This window comes from Micropterus salmoides, unplaced genomic scaffold, assembly GCF_014851395.1.
Source record: "Micropterus salmoides isolate LMB-PRFRI ecotype aquatic unplaced genomic scaffold, ASM1485139v1 Ms_hic_scaffold_13, whole genome shotgun sequence".
NCBI classification, from domain to species: Eukaryota; Metazoa; Chordata; class Actinopteri; order Centrarchiformes; family Centrarchidae; genus Micropterus; species Micropterus salmoides.
Window position 1 is genome coordinate 20,803,276 of NW_024040374.1, and position 23,545 is coordinate 20,826,820.

General features: G+C 43.5%; 1 protein-coding gene across 2 annotated transcripts; it reads right to left on the bottom strand.

Annotated features, from left to right (window-relative positions):
- Positions 1-619: 619 nt before the first annotated feature.
- Positions 620-22,001, bottom strand: rgl1 (ral guanine nucleotide dissociation stimulator-like 1). Of its 2 annotated transcripts, none has more exons than XM_038716123.1 (18): positions 21,431-22,001; positions 9,662-9,772; positions 7,869-8,077; positions 7,706-7,780; positions 7,369-7,559; positions 7,141-7,265; positions 6,804-7,019; positions 6,609-6,712; positions 6,407-6,491; positions 6,177-6,266; positions 5,734-5,820; positions 5,440-5,472; positions 5,206-5,327; positions 4,770-4,859; positions 4,408-4,588; positions 3,159-3,410; positions 2,957-3,071; positions 620-2,522 (listed from the first exon to the last, which is right to left on the bottom strand). In XM_038716123.1, exons 1-18 carry the CDS (start codon positions 21,587-21,589, stop codon positions 2,335-2,337), a joined length of 2,433 nt encoding a protein of 810 aa, XP_038572051.1. In that variant the 5' UTR covers positions 21,590-22,001; the 3' UTR covers positions 620-2,334. The 2 variants fall into 2 exon arrangements, with proteins under 2 accessions (XP_038572051.1, XP_038572052.1); XM_038716124.1 differs by lacking the exon at positions 21,431-22,001 and adding an exon at positions 12,121-12,359.
- Positions 22,002-23,545: the final 1,544 nt, after the last annotated feature.

Here is a 23,545-nt window from a genome sequence, read left to right on the forward strand (position 1 = left end):
TATTTCATGTCTGAGTATTGAATAAATGAGACTATTTGGATTTGGTTTTGCTTGTATTTAGTTTAATAGTAGTCATTGTGTTACTTGTGGCTAAAGTAGTTTGTACATTTCAACATACTCTTGATTTTATGGAAAGAAAGCAAGTTTGCATGTTTTGTTGCATTGAACGAGGGTGAAAGTCATTGGTCTTAAGTCTAAGTTACGTCTGTTTTCATGTCAAAAAACCTGTTAGTCTTTGAATTCCTGGAAAAGTATTTGACCAGCGCAGCAAAGCCAGTTTCAGGAAAGGAAGGTCGTGACTGCTGCATTCACATCAGCAGAAATGTCTACCACTCAGCAAAATAACTTGGGCTCTGGTCCAGAACAGCCGCTGGTCCTTTTATTGATAATGTCAATGGTAACACGGCCGAGCATGTTGTCCATCACAGCACAAGGTTAAAAAGACAGATGCAAAGCTGCCCGTATCTATCCAATGAAAAATGGTGTTAGCAGAAAATGTCACAAAACAAGAGATGTGTTTTAACAAAGCTACAATAATCAGACATGATATGAAATGATATGCTACTCATGGTTTTGGGTGTTCATCCAAATTTAAGATGGAATCAAAAACACAGGACAATAATGATAATAATTTATTTATTCAGGTAGAGAAAGAGTCTTTGGCAGTGAAGAACACAAACTGAGGGGGATTTAATGAGAACATTTTTAAAAGTGAAGTGCTACATGGAGATAAATGACTGGGCCCACTGGGCCCATTATCAAAAGTCCAACAGTGAACCAGTCCTACAGGGGAGGGGGGTAATGTGGCATGACATTGGAAGAGCTGCAGGAGTGGACTATAACTGGAAGAAAACAAATGTTGATGATGAACACTGAGTGTTCATCTGCAAATGTGTGGCAGTTATGTGACAGGTGATAAGTGTTGGCCATGCTGCTGTGAAACGATGATGGTGCCGGAAATGAGGAGTGTTGCCCATGAGACAAACAGATGGTTGTTTACTGTGTTTGGATTTTGGGGTGTGTGAAGTGAAGTGAAGTGTCCCTCAGTAAAGATTTCCAAATGTATGACAGTAAAATCTGGCACTGTCTTTTTTTGTTGGGTACTCTTAAAATAAATCCTCCATCACTCTCCAACCTGGCATACATTTCTGGCCTGAATTTTGTTACAAAAAACATATAAAAAGCAACAATTACAAAGAAAAATAGTAATTCATTTAGTGAAGAGGGAGAAAACCACTTACAGAGTGGCTTGCTCATTCTTCTGTATTCACATCCCATTGGCATTTCCTACCAACTGACAAGTGCAACTCCACAGTTCATATAATGAAGGGCAAAGAGGTACAAGTATACATCAGTTTGAGACACTTTGCATGGTGTTTTCAATTCCAGGAAGTCAGTTCCTCTCCTTTTCTCTGTTCTTGTACATTTATTATCTTCATTCATATCATTTTTTAAACAAGTCTGATAATGCAAGGATGTGAGGGAACGTCTTTCTGGATTGGAAAGCAGCACAAATTTTAATCTCTACACCCTAAAGATAGGGCAGGTAAGGCCATTAAAATATTTGCCGAGGACTTGTTAAAACCAAGTAATGGAACCAATCAGAATGCACACAACGATGCATTCGTCACACAGCTCACAATATGAGAGGGGGTGAAGACACACACAACATGCACACTGTGCACGAGCCGGGCATGGCAGCTAAACACGCCCAACTAGAGAAAATAATGACATAACAGCTCCTGTCAATCAATATCATTCAGAATACTGTCAGAGGTCCATTCATTCATTAATCAAGGCAACAGGACTTGACACTCAGTCCACTTCTCCTTCCATCCCACCATCCATCTCCTCTTTCTGCATTCATCACACATCTAATACTTAGAAAAGTAAATATTAAACTGCACAGACATCACATGACAAAAAGAAGTTCATTCAATATCAGAATACTGTTGGAGGTCAGGAGTCTGGCTGCTCCTGTTAACATGTGCAAAAACCTGTTGTTCTAAAGAGTGTAGGCCACCTGGGGTCGCTGTTTCACTCTGTTTGTCAGGCATCACTAGTCAAATGTCAAGTCCAACTGGCACAGCAGTCACGCTACACACCCATGTTCCATATTAAGGCTGGACAAAGGGACAAGACGGGATGACACAGTTCATGGCGAGAAACGGGTAAGAGTCAAAGCTCCTAAAGAGTCTGAAAACTCATTTGATCCACCAGCAGTCCTCCAGTGCTCCTCATCCATGTGTCCATCCAGCCTCCTCCAGTCCATGCTTTGTATTGTCCTGGGTTAGTGGCGTAAGGGCAAACAGCTGTGTCCCTGCGGCTCAGGGGTCACAGCGTGACCTTGCTGAGTCTGAGCGACAGGCTCGAGCGGTGCTGGCTGCGGGGCAGTGTGGAGCTACACCGGCTTCGCAGCTGGACTGTCCGACGCGCTGAGCCCCGCACCCGCAGCAGGAAGTCAAAGTTGGCTGAGGTGTTCATGGCATAGAAGACATTGCCGTTGTCTGGGATCACCAGTTCTGAAAGAAGATAAGAGTGGGGAGAAAAATCATTATGAGTATGGTTAAAGCTCTTGCTGTTAATCTTATTTTAGTTTTTGTCAGCAATACATGGGTCGTTGCGGTTCATGAAGTTTGGAAAACTGCTGATCAGCGGAAAAACAATTATAATAATTAAAATGCTGAATTGCAAATACAAAGGGTGTTTCATCATTGTGTTTATATAATAACGGCTGCAACAGCTTCTGCTTACTGTATTCACTGTAAATATCTGAGTCTAAGCCTCGGATTGAATGTCTATGAAAGATTCAGGCAAATATGTACAAGCTGGATCAGTTTGTGGAGAGCACAACATGTAGCTAGGTACCTCTGGTTGAGAAAGTGTAGGTTTGAAGAATGAGAAAAAAGGTATACATGCATAGAAAACGACCACAGACACAGATGGGTTTTTTTACCTTTCTCCTCAGAGATGACTTGTACCAGCTCGTATCCCTCCTCTGGCTCCACCTCCAGGTTGTGCTTTGCCATGGCTCTAGAAACTACAGCCGGAGTCTTGTCTTGATTGGTCAACTATTTAGGGAAAAGACAAAAGAATTACTCACACAGGCTTTAACATATATTGTGTACACAGGAACACAAACACGCATATTTATTTACCAATATGCTCTTGTAAAGATTCCCGTTGCCATGCTCCAGGCTGACCCTTATGATGCACGCATCTTGGGCCTGAGTGTTATAAGCTGGGGTTTGGCTCGGGGAGCAAGGGGATATGGGTGTGAGCGAGATGGAGCGTCTGTGGGTGCAGGGCAGCCCGGGGAGTAAAGGAGATGCGGGAGTCAGGGAGACACTGGCCGTCGACGAGCTGGTGTCCATGGAGTGGAGTGAAGTACAAGAGGAGGATTCCGATAGCTGAGGAATCATATAATCAGAAGTTAGATGCACAAAACCATAACTGGAACCTTTTTTCCCCCCACAAATGCACCGAACTATTAACTGATAACTAAATTGGAGACATCTGAGGTGAGTGGGGGGGGGAAATTATTCAGTAAACAGTATGCATAATTATGTCATGCTTTCCATACTTTGTCAATTGCTAATTCTACTTGTGTTATGTGATGTTGTGACGATGTAAACATGATTATTCCATTAGCAAATTAAGGTCTAAGGTTTTGTACGGCATCTTAATTTTTTTTGGTGCAATTTCAGTTATTAACAGCAAAGTGAATTGTACCCAGGGATGCCAATTATAGCAGACAGCAAACGTGAACACCTGTTCATACTGCATGTAAAGACGCCACAGCAACACTGAGCTAACGCAAATGCAAGAGGGGAGGAAGAGGGAGTGAGACAGCACTTGGAGGATCTCTCTCTCTCTCAAATTAGCTTCATTGGCATGAATGTGTAACAACAATATTGCCAAAGCATCATACAAACTACATCAATCAATCCCATTCTCTCTCTCTCTCTACACCTTCAAGTGATGGCGTGTGATACAAGCCGAACTGTCTTGCTTTAATCAGGCCTGGAAATGAGGTTGTTTCCGTATTAATGACTAATACGTATTAATGAGTTAATGAACAAACCACAAATATTAGTGCAATATAAATATAATAAAAATTCCATAAAAATAAATTTATTATAAGTTTGGTGGATTTATTATGCCTGATTTTAGGGGGTGCTGCAGCCCCCCTCAGCACCCCTACTTCCTGTGTCCATGATTGTACCAATTCAAAAGTGTTTTTTCATTATTTTGTTATATTACTTTGAGATATTTGGGGAAGGGTGTTGATTAGATTAGATTAATAAAACTGGAGATGGCCTTGAAACACAAAATTCAGCTCCGCTCCCCTCCCCACACCAATCATTTTCAAACAGCCCCTAAGCATTTCATTAGTGTTGTAACCACCTTTTGCTGGGATTCGGAGGTGTGAGTGGGAGTGAGGCCCTCGCTGTCTGACGGGCTGCTGGAGTCACTGGAAGACACGCTGACTGAGTCCATGCTCTCCCCTGAGCTGCCAGTAGGAGGCGAGCGCGGCATCTCTCTGACTGGAGAACTGGCCGCATTACTGTCTGTTCCAAGAAACAGCCTGGAAAGTAGAGAAAGTAAGTTATTAGATATTAAAATATAATAAATAGGTCACAGCAATTCAGCGCTTGAACGTTACAGTGGGACATCTCAAATGTGACACGTCTTCAAAGCAGTCTTCACTTCATTTCAGGCATTTTGATATTTTGATATATTGACATCTATTGTCTGGATGTACTCACAGGCTGAGTCTCTTCACCATGCTTTTTCGAGGTTTAGGTGAGGTTGGGCTGCTGTCACCAAGACCTTCCACCTCACAGGACAAGGCGTAGCTGCAAGAGGGAACATTGATAATTAACCCTACACATCATAAAACATTGCCAAATCATGTGCCTGTTGGTTTTGAGAACCACAAATTCTGAGTATGAGAAAGGGGAAGAGAAAAGTCAGAGCAGGCAAGAAGGTTAGTACAATACAATAGATCAGTAGGGAATGAAGACATGACAGAAGAACAGCAGGGAGAGGCAAGGAGAAAGGACAGAAAGAAGCTTCTATTGTGTGTTTGTCTTTAACAATAGATCCAACAGACTGTGACCTCATGCACTAATTTGCCTTTTATTGAATGAATAACGGTGCGATCAAGAGTGGAAGAAGGTATTCTGAGTAAAGCAGCAGTACCTTTCCTCCTCACTGAGCTGAGGCTGGCTCTTAAACCAGCGGAGGAAAGCCGGCTCTGGCCTCAGACAGTAGCTGTTACAAGCCGACTGAAGCAGCTTGATCTGAGCGATCACCTCAAACTCCTGCAGAGACGGAGAGAAGGATGCCAACATTACATCAAACACTGTGGGCTGAGCTCGTCATGCGATAATTGTCTTGGTGTAATCAAAGGAGGCCGCTTGCAGCTACACTCACCCTGCGTCTCTTCTCAAAGTTGATCAGCCCACCCTGCGGAGGACACAAAGAGCACGCTGTCAGACCCTGAACATCACATACCAGCGGCTGCTTAGACAAACAGCATTAGGTGGACCACTCCAAAAATGGGCCGACAAAATTCCTCACACACTCATGGAAACTTACGCTACAGTTTCTGACAGCGGTTGCACAGACAGACTCTCAGATCTGTGCGGTTGTGTAAACTCGCAGACGCGTGCTCCTCAAATATCGAAACGCACACACATTCGGCAGGTGTCAAAGACTTTTTCTTACCTCTACTAGGTCAGGCAGGGCCGTATCCAACATGGTCAGGTCGGTGAGAAAAGTCCCCAAGTACGGTATCGTTCCTTGCATTGCTCCCTGTGGAGAAAGACAGCTTTACGATATCTTCAAAACCACACTTGGTTTAAATAAACACTTCAAGGATGCCACAATAAAGCCAGAGACAGACTCATTTACACAGTGGTTTATAGATGCCAGGGTGGGTTTTGGAAAATACAACACAGGCTCAATGCAAGTACAGCACATAGTACACTGAGTAAACAACACTGAGCATGTGGCTTAGTCATACTGGAGAGGCTAGAACTCACTTTACAGTACATTGCTTTAGAGGAATGTGTTGTTTAAAATCAAAGAGCTCTGTTTTAGCTCTCTTTGGGAAAAAAATCCATTTGTCTGGCGTTTGTTGCAAATCAGTTAGCCAGTCTTTGTCTCACCATTTCCTTCTGCAGCTGTAGTCTCTTGTGGGTGCGTTTCTGGTGCTCCTTGGCACAACTCTCCAGACTGGCAAACTTTGAAGTGCCTTCCTGTAGGGCACAAAAAAAAATTAAAATACAGTTCCTGTCTGTGTTTTCAGGATTCCCAGATGATATCTACACACGAGGATACTAAATGTACTCATTCGTAATGTCATAGACATGTAATCGTTGTTGAAGTTAGATCTCACCCTCATTAGGAGCTCTCTGCTGGTCAGGTAGTTGTTGTGATCGGAGAAAATGTCCGACAGTTCTTCATATGTCTGCATGCTGTCTCTGTGTAGAACACAGATACATGTTAGCTAAAATACATCCTGTTGAATGCTGCCAAAGGGCGGATTCTTCTATCGAGACTCATTGAGATTCTGCATATTTGAGAGATCGGAGGCTTACTTGTGCACACAGGCCCATGCCCTTTTCAGTCTGTACAGCGGGATGGACTGCAGCGCAGACACAATGGCTCGCAGAGACGAGAAGTTTTTGCGTATTCGACACTCCTGTTAGAAGACAATTAGCACAAGGACGGTCAGAGCTTGGCCCATTTTTGTGGTGGGTTTATAGATGAATTTGTGTGCGTTTGGTGCCAACCTGAGCGATGTCTATCCAGCGCTGGATGACCCGTGCTCTGAGATGTGGTCTGATCTGTCTCTGTTTCAACACTGTGCTGACCACGCATGCTGCCACAGCATTAAACTGCGTAATAGTGGCTCGAATGGTGGGGGCGCTGTGCTTGTTGTGCTTCTTGTCCCTCTGGGACCAGATAGAGCCCAGGCAGTGGTGGGGTACAACCTTTTTAAACAGCAGCTAGAGCAGAAAAACAGGCGGATGTTAGTATGACGACACTGAAGAAACATTGCAGGGATGCAAACCTGTGTAACCTTTCCGTCCTGCACACCCTGTTTCCATCTCATTTCCCTCCACTTACCGCGTCCATGTAGGTCAGCTGCTCAGCCACCAGGTCGGCCTCAAACGACAGGAAGTCCTCCTGGACCTCAATCTCTACTTCCTCCTCCTCCCCCAGGCAGAAAGAACTGTTGCCATGGAAACCAGCTGAAATCAGGCAAACACAGATGATTTGACTTGGAGGAAGTTTCAAATTTAATATGAAAAGATAATCAATACTGTACAGAACAAAGAACTATAAGTTATTTACCATCAGTGTCGTCCATGCTGGCCTGACTCTGCAGCTGCTCCAGCAGACCCTCTGCCCGTCTAAGAGCCTCCGAGCCTGGCAGGGCCCTGCGCAGGTAGTCCATCAATCTGTGGAGACAAGGGTAGTCAGGAGGCTCCTGGAAGTCTTCGGGACACTGGTCTAGCCAGGCACGCAGGATAGAGGCCAGGGCACTGGAGACAGCAGGGAAAAATTTGAGTGTCAAAAGAGCTGGCAATGATAGGAAGACAGGTGTGATAATTCAGCTATACTGCTGAAGGTAAAATGTTATGTATTGAAAGCCATCCATATGGAACTAATAGCGATGAAGATGTCTCACTTTCTGATGGCTCCATTGGTTTCAGAGCCTTGGCGTCTGGCTGTGTCTTGCTCGTTTTCTTCCACACTTCCATACCTGGAACAGAAAAAAACAAAATTACTAAAAAGATAAAAAAAATCCCTCAAACATATAGTCCATACATTATTTTGAATTTAAGCCCTACCTGTCTAACAGTAGCTGCAGTACAGTCTGTGTGCAGGTGAAGGCTCTGTAGGTGGACAGGAAGATGGAGGTGTAGGTGAGGTCATTGTCACCGAACGCTGTTAATAATGTCTCCACCAGACGCTCCAGGGTTCCAGCGCGGATACTTCGGATTTTGCAGGTCTCCAGCTGGCTCACCGTGTGGCCGGGAGGTAGACGATCGCCCTCCGCCTAAACACACAAATATTTTTACACCGTTAAACTAGTGTGAATCAAACTGAGGAGTGCATTATGACTCGGCTGGTGCTTCCAAAGATTTTCTTTACTTTGTTTGGCTTTAGATACTTTTAATGTGTCAGGTCGTCTTGGTTGTTAAGCTTTAAAAAGTTAGTGGTGGTTAGTTAGGAGTGGAACAATTCATTAGAGGACAAAAACAAAATGGGGGGGGGGGGGGGGAATCATGACCTATATTTAATTCAGAATTCTCCAGATGTGTCCGACTATTGTGGCTACAGGGAAATAGAACGAGTGGTTACCCAACAGGCGGGGAGAGAGTAGACGAAGAGGTGGCACAGAAACGGAGAGAAAGAGGCCGTGGTGAAGTTAGCACGCTACAACAGGAAACGCTCCAATCTGCTTTTAATCACAGCAGGCCCCTCTACCGTCCCTCCAGACAGAGAGGAGGACAGCAGCACAGCCAAGTTCTCCCACCTCTCCCCTCTGATAACAACTCAGTGCACCAAGAAATACCTTTATTTATCTCTGTGAATTCACAGTCACACACAGGCTTCAATTTTACAATTCACAATGAATTAGAAAAGCCACTGACACTGACACACACACACACACACACACACACACACACACACACACACACACACACACACACACACACACAGTAAACAATACATCAGTATACATGCTTACAATCCCACTAATTGTGGTTATTCAGTCACAATTGACTGTTTATAGTAAATATTCTGATGTCTCAATGGGGTTTGCTCTATATTCTATTTGACTCAATATACTGCACTGTATAAAGTACCCATGTTGTTTTAATTAGCTTGAATACAGTCAACTGTCAATACATCAATACAGTTTTAAAGCCTAGAGCTGTGATCTATTTCTTCTCTGTGCCAATCCCCCATCCCTCGTGTCAAGCACAAAGAGACAGCAAACTAACAACACAAGATTTTCTTTCTTGTAAACAAAAGGAAAACCCCATTAATCTGATTTGCAATTTCTGTTATGCCAGGTCCATGCATTCCTTTAGTATTTACTGAGAAAATACACAAGAGAAACTAAGGGTAATGCCCCTTAATTGGCCCTTCTGTGCAGTATAATAATATACTGCACAACATCTTATTATACCGGTATAAACAGCTCAGTGGAGGAAAGAGCAATGCCTCATATGCACAACTCAAGGAAAAGCCTTTAATACCCCTTTTATTTTGTCATACCAGCATTTTATAAAACACTGCTGTCCAGGGTAGTGAGCAGTTTTGTTGGCAGCTGGGAAAGTCAGGAAATCACATGCTTTAAGCAGTCCAGGTCTGGCGAAACTGTTGATTTTCAGCAGGCAACTAAAGAGCTGTTGTCTAAACTGGGAGATTTATAGCTCAAATGTTAAAACAACAGCCCTGGTGGAGCACAATGCTGAGAGACGCCCCACAATTGAAAGACTCAGTCTGCTTAAGGCATAAGGTTTTCCTGTGTGTGATCTGTTTCGCTGAGGGTTTGCATGGATCATGACTCTATACTTTGAAAAAGCTTTGTCAGCTGTGATTCTGTCACAGTGCGAGACATCAGACTCACCCCTAGCCATCTTGCTCCCTTGTTGGCCGCCTGCTGAATCTGAACCCTCTTTAGTGTCACGTTGTAGATGGCTCCTTCCTCGACTTCCTCCCCCCAGTCCTGCACTGAGCTCTGAAAAAAGGAGGGTAAGGGGGAAAAATGTTAGAAACCTCGAGAAGTGAGGAAAGTTGTGTTTGGGATTGAACATTGTAAGCCGCAGAGCTAACTTCCACAACAAGTGTCATAGTTTAACAAAAAAGGAATTGACTTTTTTTTGTAAACCTCTGAGAAAAGCAGAAGGAAGAACAAGGGGGAAAACACAGAAACACAACCACAGCACTCAAACAAACAAGTAAAAGTAGGACTAAAGTGCAGTAAAACATCAAGAATGACCAACTCCCCAACCCCCACAGCTGCAGCCGGCCAGGCCTCCCTCTGTGTCTTTACTCCCCCTTTTATTCCCTATCCATCTCTTTCACTGTGTCCCAGCCTCTCTGGAGCTGAAGTCAGAGCTGGGCGCTTTCCTGGAGCTGGAGATAAGATCCAGAATGGATGAGGTCTCTCAAACAAGTCCCTACATAATAAAAACAGGACATATGCACCATTTTTTTGACGCAGTTGACATGCCTTTGTCTGTTTTGCCTTCCCTATTATACAAGCCAAGATAGTCATAAGCCTAAATGGATTTGTGCTCATTTTGCACATGTACTGCGTCTGCCTCTGGTTGTAAATCACTGTCAAACAGATGAGTGCATAAACAAACAGAGGGAGCAGAGTGAAATCAAAACACAAAACTCCTGCTCAGAGAGAGTCGTCGGCAAACACACTGCTGAGACATCAACATTTGGAGACAGAGACAAAAGCAAAGGCAGGGACAGCAAAGAGGGAGAGAGATTGGCCAAATATAAACACCACGCATGCAGTACTATGGCCAAGTCCTCACACACACACACACACACACACACACACACACACACAGAGGCTGCAGCAGCCAAGATCACTCTCACTTGTCCCCACTTCCATTTACACAGCTCAATGGCAAAGCCCACGCTATTCCATCAACAGAAGGGCTGCCAGAAAACAGGTCATGGGTCAAAGTCGCCGTTAACAGGCTTAATGTACGGTTCTGGAGGATGGTGGCCATGACTAGGCTGTGTTTGGGTTTGAACAGAAACATGTGATGCCGGGATGAAAAGAAAGCCCAAATAATAAAATTTAAAAACACAAAGAGAAAGGGAGAGGAGAAGTAATGTAATATGATTTTAACTGGCTCTGAGAGATGAAACCAGCAAGTCTGTCTGTGTTGTTGGATATTATAAGCTGCACTTGTCTGACACACGTCTACATGCCCGTCCCCTACCCTGTTCAGCATCTTGTCTTATGGTCAGCAACTTTAGTAAGCGCATGTCTCTCTGCCTCTCCCCCTTCCTCTTTAGCTGCTGATGGTTGCCGGCTGGATGGATGGCTGGCGCAGAGACAGATAAATACATCACTGCATGAGTCATGCAGTCCACACGCTCCCAAAACAATAGCGGGAGGTCTCTATGCTGGCCGGCCCGGGCTGCTGAGTTCACAGTCTGCATACAGCCTGCTTTTTGTCAGCCACAAAAGTGGAGATGTTTTTCAGAGCGGGGTTTAAAAAGGAGGGGGGGGGGGGGGGCGGTTGCTCAGCCCGCTTTGTACACCAAGTTGAGGGCTTATTGCGAGACAAAGTTCCATAGAAACCAAAACAGTCGGTCACAGTGATAGGGATGGGTTTACACAGAACACAGTATATCAAATGACCCTGGGTATAGTGTAAACAGGAGATGTGTCAACTTGGATCCTTCCACAGAAGATGCTCAAAGACTTCACAGGGAGGACATTAAGGACAGCAGAGAGGCAAATAGTTCTCTATCTCTGCTCAGTGCTAATCAGATGTGTGTGAAACAATAGATCCAATATAACAACAACAACAACAGTTGTGTTAAATCTCTGGCGCTGATCTATTGGCTTTTGTGTTTTTCTACCCTGGACGCAGCTGGGACCCGTGGAGAGACAGGGGCCACGCCAATTGTTCCCTCCCTCGTTTCACTGCGGGCCCCCAGACAAAAGTTTTCATATGCACCACCAGGGAGGGGAGAGCTATAGCGGATCGAGTTCATATTCTGGCGGAGTCGGCAAGGGATTTTTTTCAATTCTATGGTCGACCCTTCCCCACGTTTCCCCAACTTTGCGCGACATCTTTGCGCACCAACAATGTAGGTTAACCGGGATTTAAAGCATAGTAGGCTAAAAACAATTAAAACTCAATGTTAAACTGCTGACTGATCCCTCACGCCCCCCTCCTCCTCTTCTTTTCCCCTTATCCTCTACTTTCCCAAGCCTACAACCCCCGCCCCTCTTTTCAGCCCCCTCCCTCTGCCCCCTCTCTTCAAAACCACAAACTCAACAACAGAGCACAGGGTGCAAACCTTGCGCTTTTTTTGTTTGGTCTTTACCATTTTAGTTTTCCAGGCGAATTTCATGGTGAGCGTTTCTTTCATGATCCGGGGACAGCATCAGAGCTCAGGAATAATCCGCCAACTAAAGAAGATGAGTTCCTTTTAAGAAAAAAAAAAAATATATATATATATATATATATATATATATAGCCTTATCCAAGATCCTCGCTGAAAATGGTCTTCTCTTTCACCGCGTACACTTTCGTCTGCTCCACTCCAAACTCCAAATCCTCCTCCTCTGTCTGCAGCAGGCTTTCCCTTCTTCTACTGAATGACCGAACTCCTCCTTCTTGCACTCACAACAGTCCGTTTAAACTCCTCCTCCTGTCTTTATGTCCGACTTTCATCTGACTGACAACAATGTGCGCGCTCAGATGCAGGCTTGTGATTTTTTCACTTTCCTATAAAATTCATAGCACTCGTGACCTATTTTCTTTTTAAGAGTTTACTGATATATTGCTTTTATGTAGCCTATTATTTAAAAAAAGATATTGATTAATGATTTTTCAAAATAAAATGAATACTATTAACCTTTTACTCTTATTTTATTGCGATGTTGTTTTAGGGTTTTATTTTTGTATTCTTTTTTGTGAAAATGAAATGGATATAAATCCCTATGTAGTCTTTTAAGTCATTTTATTTTATTATCACTTTTTAAATTCCTATTCTGTATTTTTTTTCTGAATTACTTTTGTTTAATAAGTAAAAAACATTTTTAGAAAACAAAATGGATGTCTTGGATATTGTTTCTGTATTGTGTGGGTGTTGTCTGATTGCATTCCTTAGCACACCTGTGCTTTATTGAAACAGGCCATGCAAATGGTTATTAACTTCCTTGTTGTTGTGGTTGCACGCCAGCTATTTTATTTTACTTTAGTTTGAATTATAGTTTCACATTTTTTCATGTCTGTCTTAAAACAATACACCTACACACATTTCTTCTTCTATGGGTCCCACCATAAATTCAGTTTGCTTCCTCTGTATTTCTCGTTGTTTATTGTGTATACTGTATATTTGTTTCCAACAATTAATCCAAAAATGTCTTTCTAACTGCACACACCCAGACTTAAAAGAAAAAAATCAAACCTGTAGTCTTCAGCCCCAACCAATGCTGACTCAAGTGACACAGAAGGCTTTATATAACTTTTTTTCACATATGCAGTAGTACTCTCCAAGACCTGTAAACTTCTTTGGGTCATTACATTTCTGGCTGTAGCTTACCTGCCTGTTTTTTTGTACATCAGTGCCAATTACCACATATATTACTGTAATGAACATTAACTTACAGATTTCATATGAGTGAAGTGTCAAATGAGTGAAGCAGCTGCAGCCTCACGGCCCTTGCGTGGGACAATACGAGGAAGGCCGTAGATGCCGTCACCAGTACTGTGCATTGTCAGTGACAGGAGAGGAGAATAGGCTGAGTGTGAGAATGGGCAACACTGTTCCACTGTGAATGTGCCTGCACACGTACTCAAACAGCCCACTTGTGTGAATAAACGGGAAGATATGAATCAAGCGTCGACTTTGTGAGGGGTCTTTTTGTCCAAAGTTGTATCGGAAACCTTATATCAAATGTGAGCGAGCTGTGGTTCATACATCTGCAAGTCCATTTAGTGGGCTGATGAAGTTACTAAACAACTGATTCAGAGTCAGGAGACAGTGGCAACGTTATGATGCTGATTGTCATCTGGCTCAGTGGGAGAGATAGCTAGACCCGCTGTGGGTCTAGCTATCTCTCTAACACAATGTTGTTTGTGTGTGTGTGTGTGTGTATGTGTATGTGTGTGTGTGTGTGTGTGTGTGTGTGTGTGTGTGTGTGTGTGTGTGTGTGTGTGTGTGTGTGTGTGTTTGTGTGTGTGTGTGTGTGTGCGCGCGTGTCATATGCCTACCCATTCCTCTGGCTCCCATAAGACCAACGTGCAACGTCACACTCAGCGTCACTGGCTGGCTGTCACACACCACGGTGTCAAGCAGGGTGCACACCCACATAGATGTGCCCACACACACAAGGTGCTCACTTTTGGCATCATTACTCCCTCCCAGCTTTGCTTGGAGGGTACTAAAAGGCCAGGGAAGCCCAATGCACGTCTTGGGCAGTGTTTCTCCGTGTGTGGTTTTATCAGTGTTTCTCCTTGCTGACTGTTCATCAGGCTGTATATCTGGCCGGGCTCCAGTTCCCAGGCCGAGCTGCCCCGGTGATCACTTGGATCTTTGGAGCTATGGGAAGCCCAGAGGGGCAGTGGGAAGGTTGTGACCTCACACGACCTCTAGCTCAGCCCCGGGGGGATTCGAGTGTTGGTCTCACAGTGGGACTGATGTCATATCTGAGCACAAACAAGACGTCTGACAAATGTGACAGCTGCTGCTCTGTCTGATTGATGAGCAGATGATTACGCACATCTTTCAACTTGAGATTACAATGTGAAATGTCTTCTCTTTCTCTGGAGTCCAGGTCCATTAAAGTATACCAGTATTATTATCCTATAAGCGGTAGTTTAGCTTATCATATAAATACTTTAAACAGGGGGAAACAGTTTGACTGCGTGTGTCCAAAAGTAACCTACCAGCACCTCTAAAGCTCATTAATTAACGCATTATCTCATTTGTTTTTACGGGGTTATGTTCAAGACTATTTCTTGACCGGAAGCAGTGACTTCCTGGAGTCTTATCACCACCGTGAGGTTGCTTATTGCAAGTCAAGATGCTAGTCTCATCAAGTCTATTAATGTTGAACATTACACAAAATGACATGGGATTGTAATGATGTTTCTAACATAAATGACACCAAGTTCTTGTATATGTATAATCTACTAATAACTATAGTACAGTAGCCATCAAATAAATGTAGTAGAGCAAAAAGTAAAATATATATGTGCAGATCTCTAGGAATCAGATTTCCTGTAAATGAATGTAAAACCGAATGTGTCAGAGGTGAATGGCATCTTCATGCTGCTACCTTTGAAAGGCTATCAAATATATAACAAGTCTTGCATCCTCATACCAAGTTTGCCTTTCTCTTGGAAGACTAATGACGTAATTACACTTAGGAAAGCCCTTGACGAGGACAGAGCAGTTTTTTATAATGGGGTCCTGCCCTTACTGAACTTCCCAAGTACGCTCTTGTGTCTGTTCCACAAGGTCCGAAAAGGGAGCTACAGTACAGACAGAAAGGGGACAAAAACAGGAGGAGCGCTGCTCGCGCTGTTATTGCACCACTGTGGGGAAAAACACACATTCCAGGAAATCTCCCACTTCCTGCCTCCAGCCTCCTGACTCCAGCGAGCCCACTGTCCTCATACCTGACTGACTGGGGAGCCTCTCTGGCCTGGAGCATGGTCATAAAATCAGACCAATAACTTGAAGTATGACAGGAGTATAACTAATGCAAGAAGTTAGAGCAGGAGAGACCGACAAACACTGGGCATCACAATACTGACAAAACCAAACCACAGACACACAAGAGGACAGGAACGTGGGTAGAGGTCTTGGGCAGCATGTGTCATTTCTCACTGTTTACATCCAAGATAAGAAGGTCGTGAATCAAAAGAAAGTGTAGGACACTGTTGAGATTAACTTGAAAGGACATTATCTCTACCGTGAGTGTCAGAGACAGAGGGGGAGAGTTCACAGCACAGTCAGAAACTGAGAGGCTCCATACTGGCCGAAAGACAAGCGTGATGCAACAGGCCCAGAGAAAGAGTGATTTCATATTTCAGACTGGAAAGGGATGCTCTACTTTCTTGTCTGCTGGAAACAAGTAAACAGAGGAGACTCGTCATTTTATCCAGTCAGAGGAGTCTCAGCTGTGACTGGAGCCAAACTCTCCGGTGAAAAGGTAATTGCGTAGAAAATGGAGAGGATGTTTCCTGCTACCATATCTGGACCAAATGTGTCAGTACAGTCATACTCTGTTCTCCTACATTCTTCCTGTGTTATGCATGGGTATGCACACAGCGCGTTTGTTTATGTGTGGTTGGTGGGTTTGTGTTTCCAGAGCATACTGCCCAGTAGAGGGCAGAGTTCATAAACCGCTGTGTTTATCCAGAGTCAGCAGAGGTTTTAGGCAGAACCAGCTATAGCAACAAAACCCATGGGGCTGGATTTATGGTGCAGGGTCGGGATGATCTGCTATAACACAATGAAAACCTAAGAATGGGACAATCAAAATTGCTAAAATGGGTTATTTAAGAGCAAGCAGTGGCAAGGCACTCAGTGAATGCAAAAGTTTATTTAATAGGCATTTAATGAGGCGTCAGATCCTCAGATGAGTTTTCTGTGGATCCTGTGGCAGCAACACTGAAAACACAGATCGGTAAGGACATGCAGGGGCCTTCTCTCATAACACACACAGCTGCATCTACTTTTTCTCTTACTCTCCGTTGCTGTCTCTTCTCCGGTCAACTGACCCCTTTGTTCGAGCAGCCACATTAAAGCTCTGTCTGCCTCTTTTCTCTCTCACTTTTCTCTTATGTCATGTCTCTGCTCCCTTCAGATCTATTGTCCCGACTGTTGTTGAGCTCTCCCCCTCTCTTTCTCTCTCTGGATGGGTGACATCATTAGTTTCCAGTAAAGTCCTGCAGACTGAGACCCCCTCCTCCTCCACACTCTACATTACACACAGCTGAACCTGCAAACCTAACCAAAGACATACTTGCTCAGAGTTTCATTAACATCAAATGGACTAAATCATATTTATGTACAGAGATGTTCAGGCTATAAGCAATTGTTTTTCTTACAACAGCCCCCATATGGTGTTAGTTAATAATAATAATAATAATAATAACAATAATCCTCTCTGGAACTATGATGACTCAGATGGTATGCTGGTTAGTTAATGTACTTTCAGGTGTCTCCACATTTAGAAGAGTTATCAGACGATAAATCAGACGAGTCCCTGCAAACACACACACAACCCCCGCCCTTAATGGGGCCCAAGCCCTGTACCCCCTCCCCAGATCTAAGCCCTGCTAAGCCTTGAATGAATCGGTCTGGACTGGCTCGGTTGTCTGTCTGACCTCCTGCTAATGAGAGATGGACCATCTGTTGCCCAACAGATACACGCAACCCTAAATTTGTCACATATGCAACAAAAACAGCACACAGCACCAATAAAGCCGGTAACACACTGGTGACAAAACAACTCGAAATCACACCAGAAAACTACACAGCAGAGCCCAACTTCATCACATCAGTATGTGCAAAATCACACTTTAACCATCAGGCTGTTAGTAGGCTACTTTATATACATAAATAAATACTTAACTTCCTAACATTTGATTCATGTCTCCAGTTCTAATTCTGGGGGATGTTATGCACTATCTGCAGTGCTGTTGGTGTTAAATCGAATTGTGAGGCATGTGCATTGTAGGAAATGAAACTGCGTATGAGATGCACACAACAACACACTGAGCTGCTGCTGCAAAAAAAGAGGCAGTAGCTGTATTGTAGCACAAAAACAGGAACAGCTGTTGCCATAGCATGGACCAAAATATAAGATATTTACTCAAAAAAAAAAATGTACACATTAGACCCTGTGTAAAGATGTACTATATAAATATACTATATAAATAAAGGATGGAGGATGAAGTGAGTGTATTTCTTTTTTAACATATGAGTTATTATAGTTGGTAATCTGCTGTCATACAGAGTGTGTTAGTACTGACTATTCATATTAGTAACTGTCGTGCGGACACCAGCAGCCTCCAGCTTCACACAATAATGCCATACACACTCACATACTCACTCTCTCTCTCTCTCATACACACACATATACACACACGCACACACACGCATGCTAATACACACATCACAATGTTAGCTTGATCCTAGTCACGGGTCCTGGCTAATACTGCGAGCCCTGACTGAGCGGGAAAAGGAGTGGAGGATTTTAGTGTTTGTGTGTTTTTGGTGGGGTCACCTTACCATGCACACACACACAGTCACAGAGCTGCCACACCAGAAACAAACCAAATCAAAGACGGTGCTGCTGCACATATTGCTTTCTGCCTCCTACCGACCCGCCCCTAAACACACACCGCTAGAAAAACACACACCCATCTCCGTATGGTGCGATGAGTTTCTGCCCCAGTTGAGCAAGCTGCTCCTGTGGTGTTGTTTCCTGGGATGGACGCGCGGGTGACAGGGACAATGCCCGCAATATTGACTTTTCACACCAGTCCTATTATGTGACCTAATTAGGCCCAAGATCACAATACAAACCTCTACAGGGCTTCAGGCAACTAGACAACTTGACACAGGGGGGTCACCCAAGTGTGCAGACACCATCTGAAGTGGTGGACTAAATGAAAACTGAATGGGACCTGGATTTTAAAGAAAAGAGAAGTCTGGTAGTTTGTGAATTGTGCAATTTGAGACAATAGAAAGGACCGAATTGATGAGACTGATGTACATTACTGCCCCTCCTCTTGTGTCTTGTATTGTCAGTGCTTACTGGGTTAATCAAAAAACCCATTCCTTTCCTGGATGGTGCTCCTCCAGCTCCATATATAAACTTTCATAAATGTTATAGAATTGTACTACTGAAACCCATACAGTTATATATTAATTTGAAGGTGAATGAAACAGGTAAAAAGCTGAAGAACTAGTCTAAGCCGGATGAGTGAATCACGGACAGTCATCAAAAACACAAGAAAGAATCAAAACTGTAGGAATGGAAACGTCACGTCTGACACGTGCACTTCTCTGTTCAAAACGGCAAGAAAGAGGAAATAAGAGTGCTAACTCAGCTTTCTTACTTTTTTTCAATGGAAAACACATCATCATCGAAATTGTCCCCCCTCTTCCTGTGACACTGTTTTCCCTGTAGAAAATCACTTCTGCATTTTGAGCGAATGACCCGCTGAGGTTATTGAACTACCCTGCTGGTTATTGTAACCCAATGTGAGGCAGCGGCTAATATTCCCTCTGCTGGAGTTTTTAATTGATCAGCCTGCAGCTTAATTACAATGCCCTATCACTGACAGAGAGAGAAGAGTATGAAAGGACACTGCAGACTTCAAAAATGAAGTTAAATGGATAACCCACTGTGATGTGTGTAGTTGTCAACACTCTCGCTTCGGAGCAACTGGGTTCAAACTTGGTCAAGTCCTTTGTTATTCCTTCTCGTGACACATCTTGCAGCATACGGAATAATTCAATTTAAAAGAAGCATTTTCATTATCTAAGTTTATTCTTTGTGATTTACTATTATTAATTTTAGCTACTCCATCGCCATGTCAATCTCCGCATCCCTCCACTCTTGTGAACAATCTTATGTGTGTTCATGTGGGAGTCTCATTGTCCTCAGTGGACTGCTGATAACAACTGACACCTCAGCACTCCTCCCTTGTCTCTGACATGAACTGTGGACCTGACAGCTGTCCATAAGCACACAGCAGGGCGATTACAGGGAGGCAATCAGTCCAATCATCGCCTTTATGACTGGCATGGTTTCATAACCTCATGCAGGTAGGGGAAAAGCTAACTGAAAGGCGAGTGAGGAACGCCTTAGAGCAGCATGGACAATATAAATTGTGGCGAGGTGGTGCAATGATTGCTTTCTATCACAAGAATGGATGTACTTGTTTGAGGTCTTTTGTGCTTTTTTTGTCACAAAACCTCGGTTTGGGAAGCAGCTGCAAAACCAAATAGTTGAAACTAATTTCACTTGAAGTTCCATGATTACCCCACTGATGGTTTTGTGTTTTCTTTCATAACTTTATTGAAGGTATTCACCCCTCTATATAATCACCCTTACTGCCCTCTGTCCCAGCTGTGAGGGCAATCACTACTCAATTCACAAGGATGAGTTTCAGGACACACAGAGCGGTGCATGTAAGCTTAGCCTTGCTTTGGCTACAGCATTCAGAGAGTGTCAGCATCTGCAAGCTAACCTCCATCTTTTGTACCCCTGGAAACAATTGGCGGAAACAGTGCTGTGAGATGGGAGGACATGAGTGCCAGGATGTCAGATAGGCAGCGAGAAGGATGATCTCCCAATACTTGGACTCAAAACATGCATCGTACCGTGGCGTGATAGTCATCTGATAGTCAGATTTACACAGATGAACTATTACCGTACATGAGGTTATACTGAATTCATCCCAGTTGGAAAATGTTCTTTTTGCTGTTGCAAAATAACAGTACTGGAGCAGGTGGGGTTCAGTATCTTGCTCAAGGACACTAAATCTTAATGCGCCACTTGTGCCAAAAATATTTTCACCTTAGCCTCAATACCTCACGTGCGCACATGCAAACAATTAGCCACAACTAAGCTGGAATAAGCCGTCACTGCATGTTGTTTTTCTGGTAATCGCACTGTTATGATAAATCTGTGATGATGAAAAAAAAAAGGGCCAATAAACAGAAAGGCATGCACGTTAACATGAAGTGTAATGTGACCAACATTTCTGCCATGCTCTTTATTTGGCATCATACATCAAAGTCATTTTGGCATTTGGCTTCTTAAGTAAAGTGAGTAATGCCTCGGCTGTGAAGTCAGCAAAACTGTGCTCACACACGCACGCACACACACACAGTGACCAATAAGCGGTAGTTACAGTAATTACTGCTTTTCACAAGAGGTCAGCTGTCCTCCAGCTGTGCCACCAAAGGTTACTGTCTAGTTTGCATTATTGCATTATGAGTTTGAATTTGAATGACAAACCAATCCCGGAGTTGAGCAAGTGAATGTTTTTTGATTTGGTTTCAAAATGACCCTCACTTACTGTACATTACACTGGTGGATTATGTAGGAAGAGGATGTGTCACTACCAGTTATGTGACCACCAGTCCAGAGCAGTGACAGACTTGCAGTCTGTGTCAACTGTAGACAAATACCTTTCTCTCTCTCAAGCACACTCATAAGAACATGCGATATCATTCTTCATAGTTTTCTTTTCCTATCGCTCTGCCCTGTCTCTCACAATCACCACAGACATCCAACAAACAGACCTTGGAGGAGTCACAAACCAACCTGCCCCTCGCTACATATCTTCTGTTTATAATTCCACACTTCTTTTCTCAGTGAATTGTTTTTCATCTTAATCTTATTCCCTTTTACTATCCCCAAACACGTTCCACTTCACTTCCCATTCCCATCCTTGAATCTATCAAAACTGACTGAACCTTTGACACCAAACAATGCCGCAACCCCTCACACACACTCCAAACAACAGAAGGCACAGGAAGGTCATTAACGCAGAGGCCAACATCTGTTTTTTTTAACAAGACTGGAAGTACCTGTGCTTAAAGAAATAAAAACAGATTTCAACAAACAACAGCCATTATTCTGCCATGTACTGACCCAGTGGCGCGGGCTGCTCTCTGGGGAGCGAGGCTGGTACCTCTGCAGGGCGACCCCGCCTTCTCCCTCCAGCAGCAAGGTGCAGTCCAGGTCTGGACAGTGGTGGTTGGGACCTGCGGGCCAGGGCAGCAGGGTGGCTAGAGGGTAGTGAGAGATCATGCTGACCGCCTGGATCAGCGGCAGGGTTGACAGGGCATACTCCAGTATGGACGGCAGAGTGGATGGAGACTTCTTCAGTGGAAGCAGTAGAAATCTGGAGCGGGGACCTTTAAGTGTTGACAATCAAGATGAAGAGGATTTGACTCTTGATTTAGGATCAACTTCTTTAGGTCAGATATTTTGTTCACCTCCCCTTCTGCTCATCAATCTGGTTGTATACTGGACAGGACTTCAGCTCCAAGGTGGGACTAATGAAAACTCTCCTCTCAAGTTGTCCCCCTCTATCTTCTACCTTCCTTTTTCTCTCCTTTTTCCCCCAACACAGTTTCTACCTTAGCCTCTTCTGTTTGTGTTTTTTTGCCTTCTCTCTGCACGCGTGGAGCTTGGCTTGCCAACAGCTCTCAACCACATGAGTGATTAAAGTCTATTGTTTCTCACTCTCTCCCTCCTTCTCTCTCCCCTACATTCATCCAGGGGGAGGAGCCGTCACTTGGTGGCCCGGCCCCCCCAACCACCACTGACTAAAGAGACTTTGACTGTGGAAGAATCTAAAGAAAAGTAAAGAAAGACAGGAAAGCTGAGATAGAGAGGAGGATGTTACGGAAGAGGTTCTAAGAATTATTAACAATAGCGGATGTTTTCCATGATGGTGACTTTTGACCTCATTTACGTCCTGCTGAATCCCAAACTGCACTCATTAAAGCTTCAAAAAGATTTCAGATTTTATTATCATTGTTCTGAGGTATTGCCATTCCTGGATTTTACCATAATTTTTCCCAAAAACATGATACACATTTCTTGCATTAAGTTCAGGTGTTTAGATGTGCGGATAGCATCATAAAGTTACTGATTCAGGTCTCTGTTAAGAAGCACAGCTTGGTGACATTTGAAAGCAGGGCAAAGGTCAAATCATAATAAATGTGTAACAATTATGGAGAGCATGAGTGTGTGTGTGTGTGTGTGTGTGTGTGTGTGTGTGTGTGTGTGTGTGTGTGTGTGTGTGTGTGTGTGTGTGTGTGTGTGTGTGTGTGATCGAGTTCAGGGTAGGAATAAGAAACAGTCATGTGTAAAACAATGCTGTTGCTGAGAAGAGGATTATCTAGGACCAGGCAGTGCTCCGACACACACGCATAAGCACACACTGCTGACGTAGATTCAGAAGTTAATGTTGTACAAAAGATGAAGAAAGTTGCTTCCTACAGTTAGAAGCTGCAGTGTCTGACTTCAGGTCCTGGTTTCTCAGGTAAATAAACAGCCACTGAAAAAGAGCCCCAATGTCAGAGAAACATCTGGAGAAGGTGCTTCATGGCAGAGGAACGTGACTCCACACACACACAAATGCAAACATCAGTGGTGGAAATTAATGTACTTCAGTAGAATTTTGATGTACTTCACTTAAGTATTTCTATTTTATGCTACTTTATATTTCTACTCCGCTACATTTGACTGGTGGCCCCTTACAAAAATACAGTCTATAAGAGGCCCCTTGTCACATTTCATATGTTAACTGTTTCACTAAAGAAACAATTCCCTCTAAACTTCTCAGATGGTTTTATTTAAATTTATATAGAAAAAAAAACAATATTCCACAACCTAAAGGTATCTGTGTCGCACATTCTATGTTTTGTAGAATTTACTTTTAATACTTAGAAATACATTTTACTGATAATACCTCTGTAGTTTTAGTCACGGATGATTTTAAATGCAAGATTTGTAATGGTGTATTTATACATTGTGTTATTGGTCCTTCAAAAAAAAGCATCTACCACCCCCACTACAACAATACTTTTTCCTCCACTGGAAAACATCAGTGGAGTCCTCTTTCAGTCGCCGACAGTACCGAAGAGAAAAAAAGTAGCCTCTCCTGAGACTTGAGCAATGTCACGGCCATGATTCAGACCTTCACTCTGACTCAGCTTGACAAAACTCCTTTGGATCCTCAACAGACAAAAATGC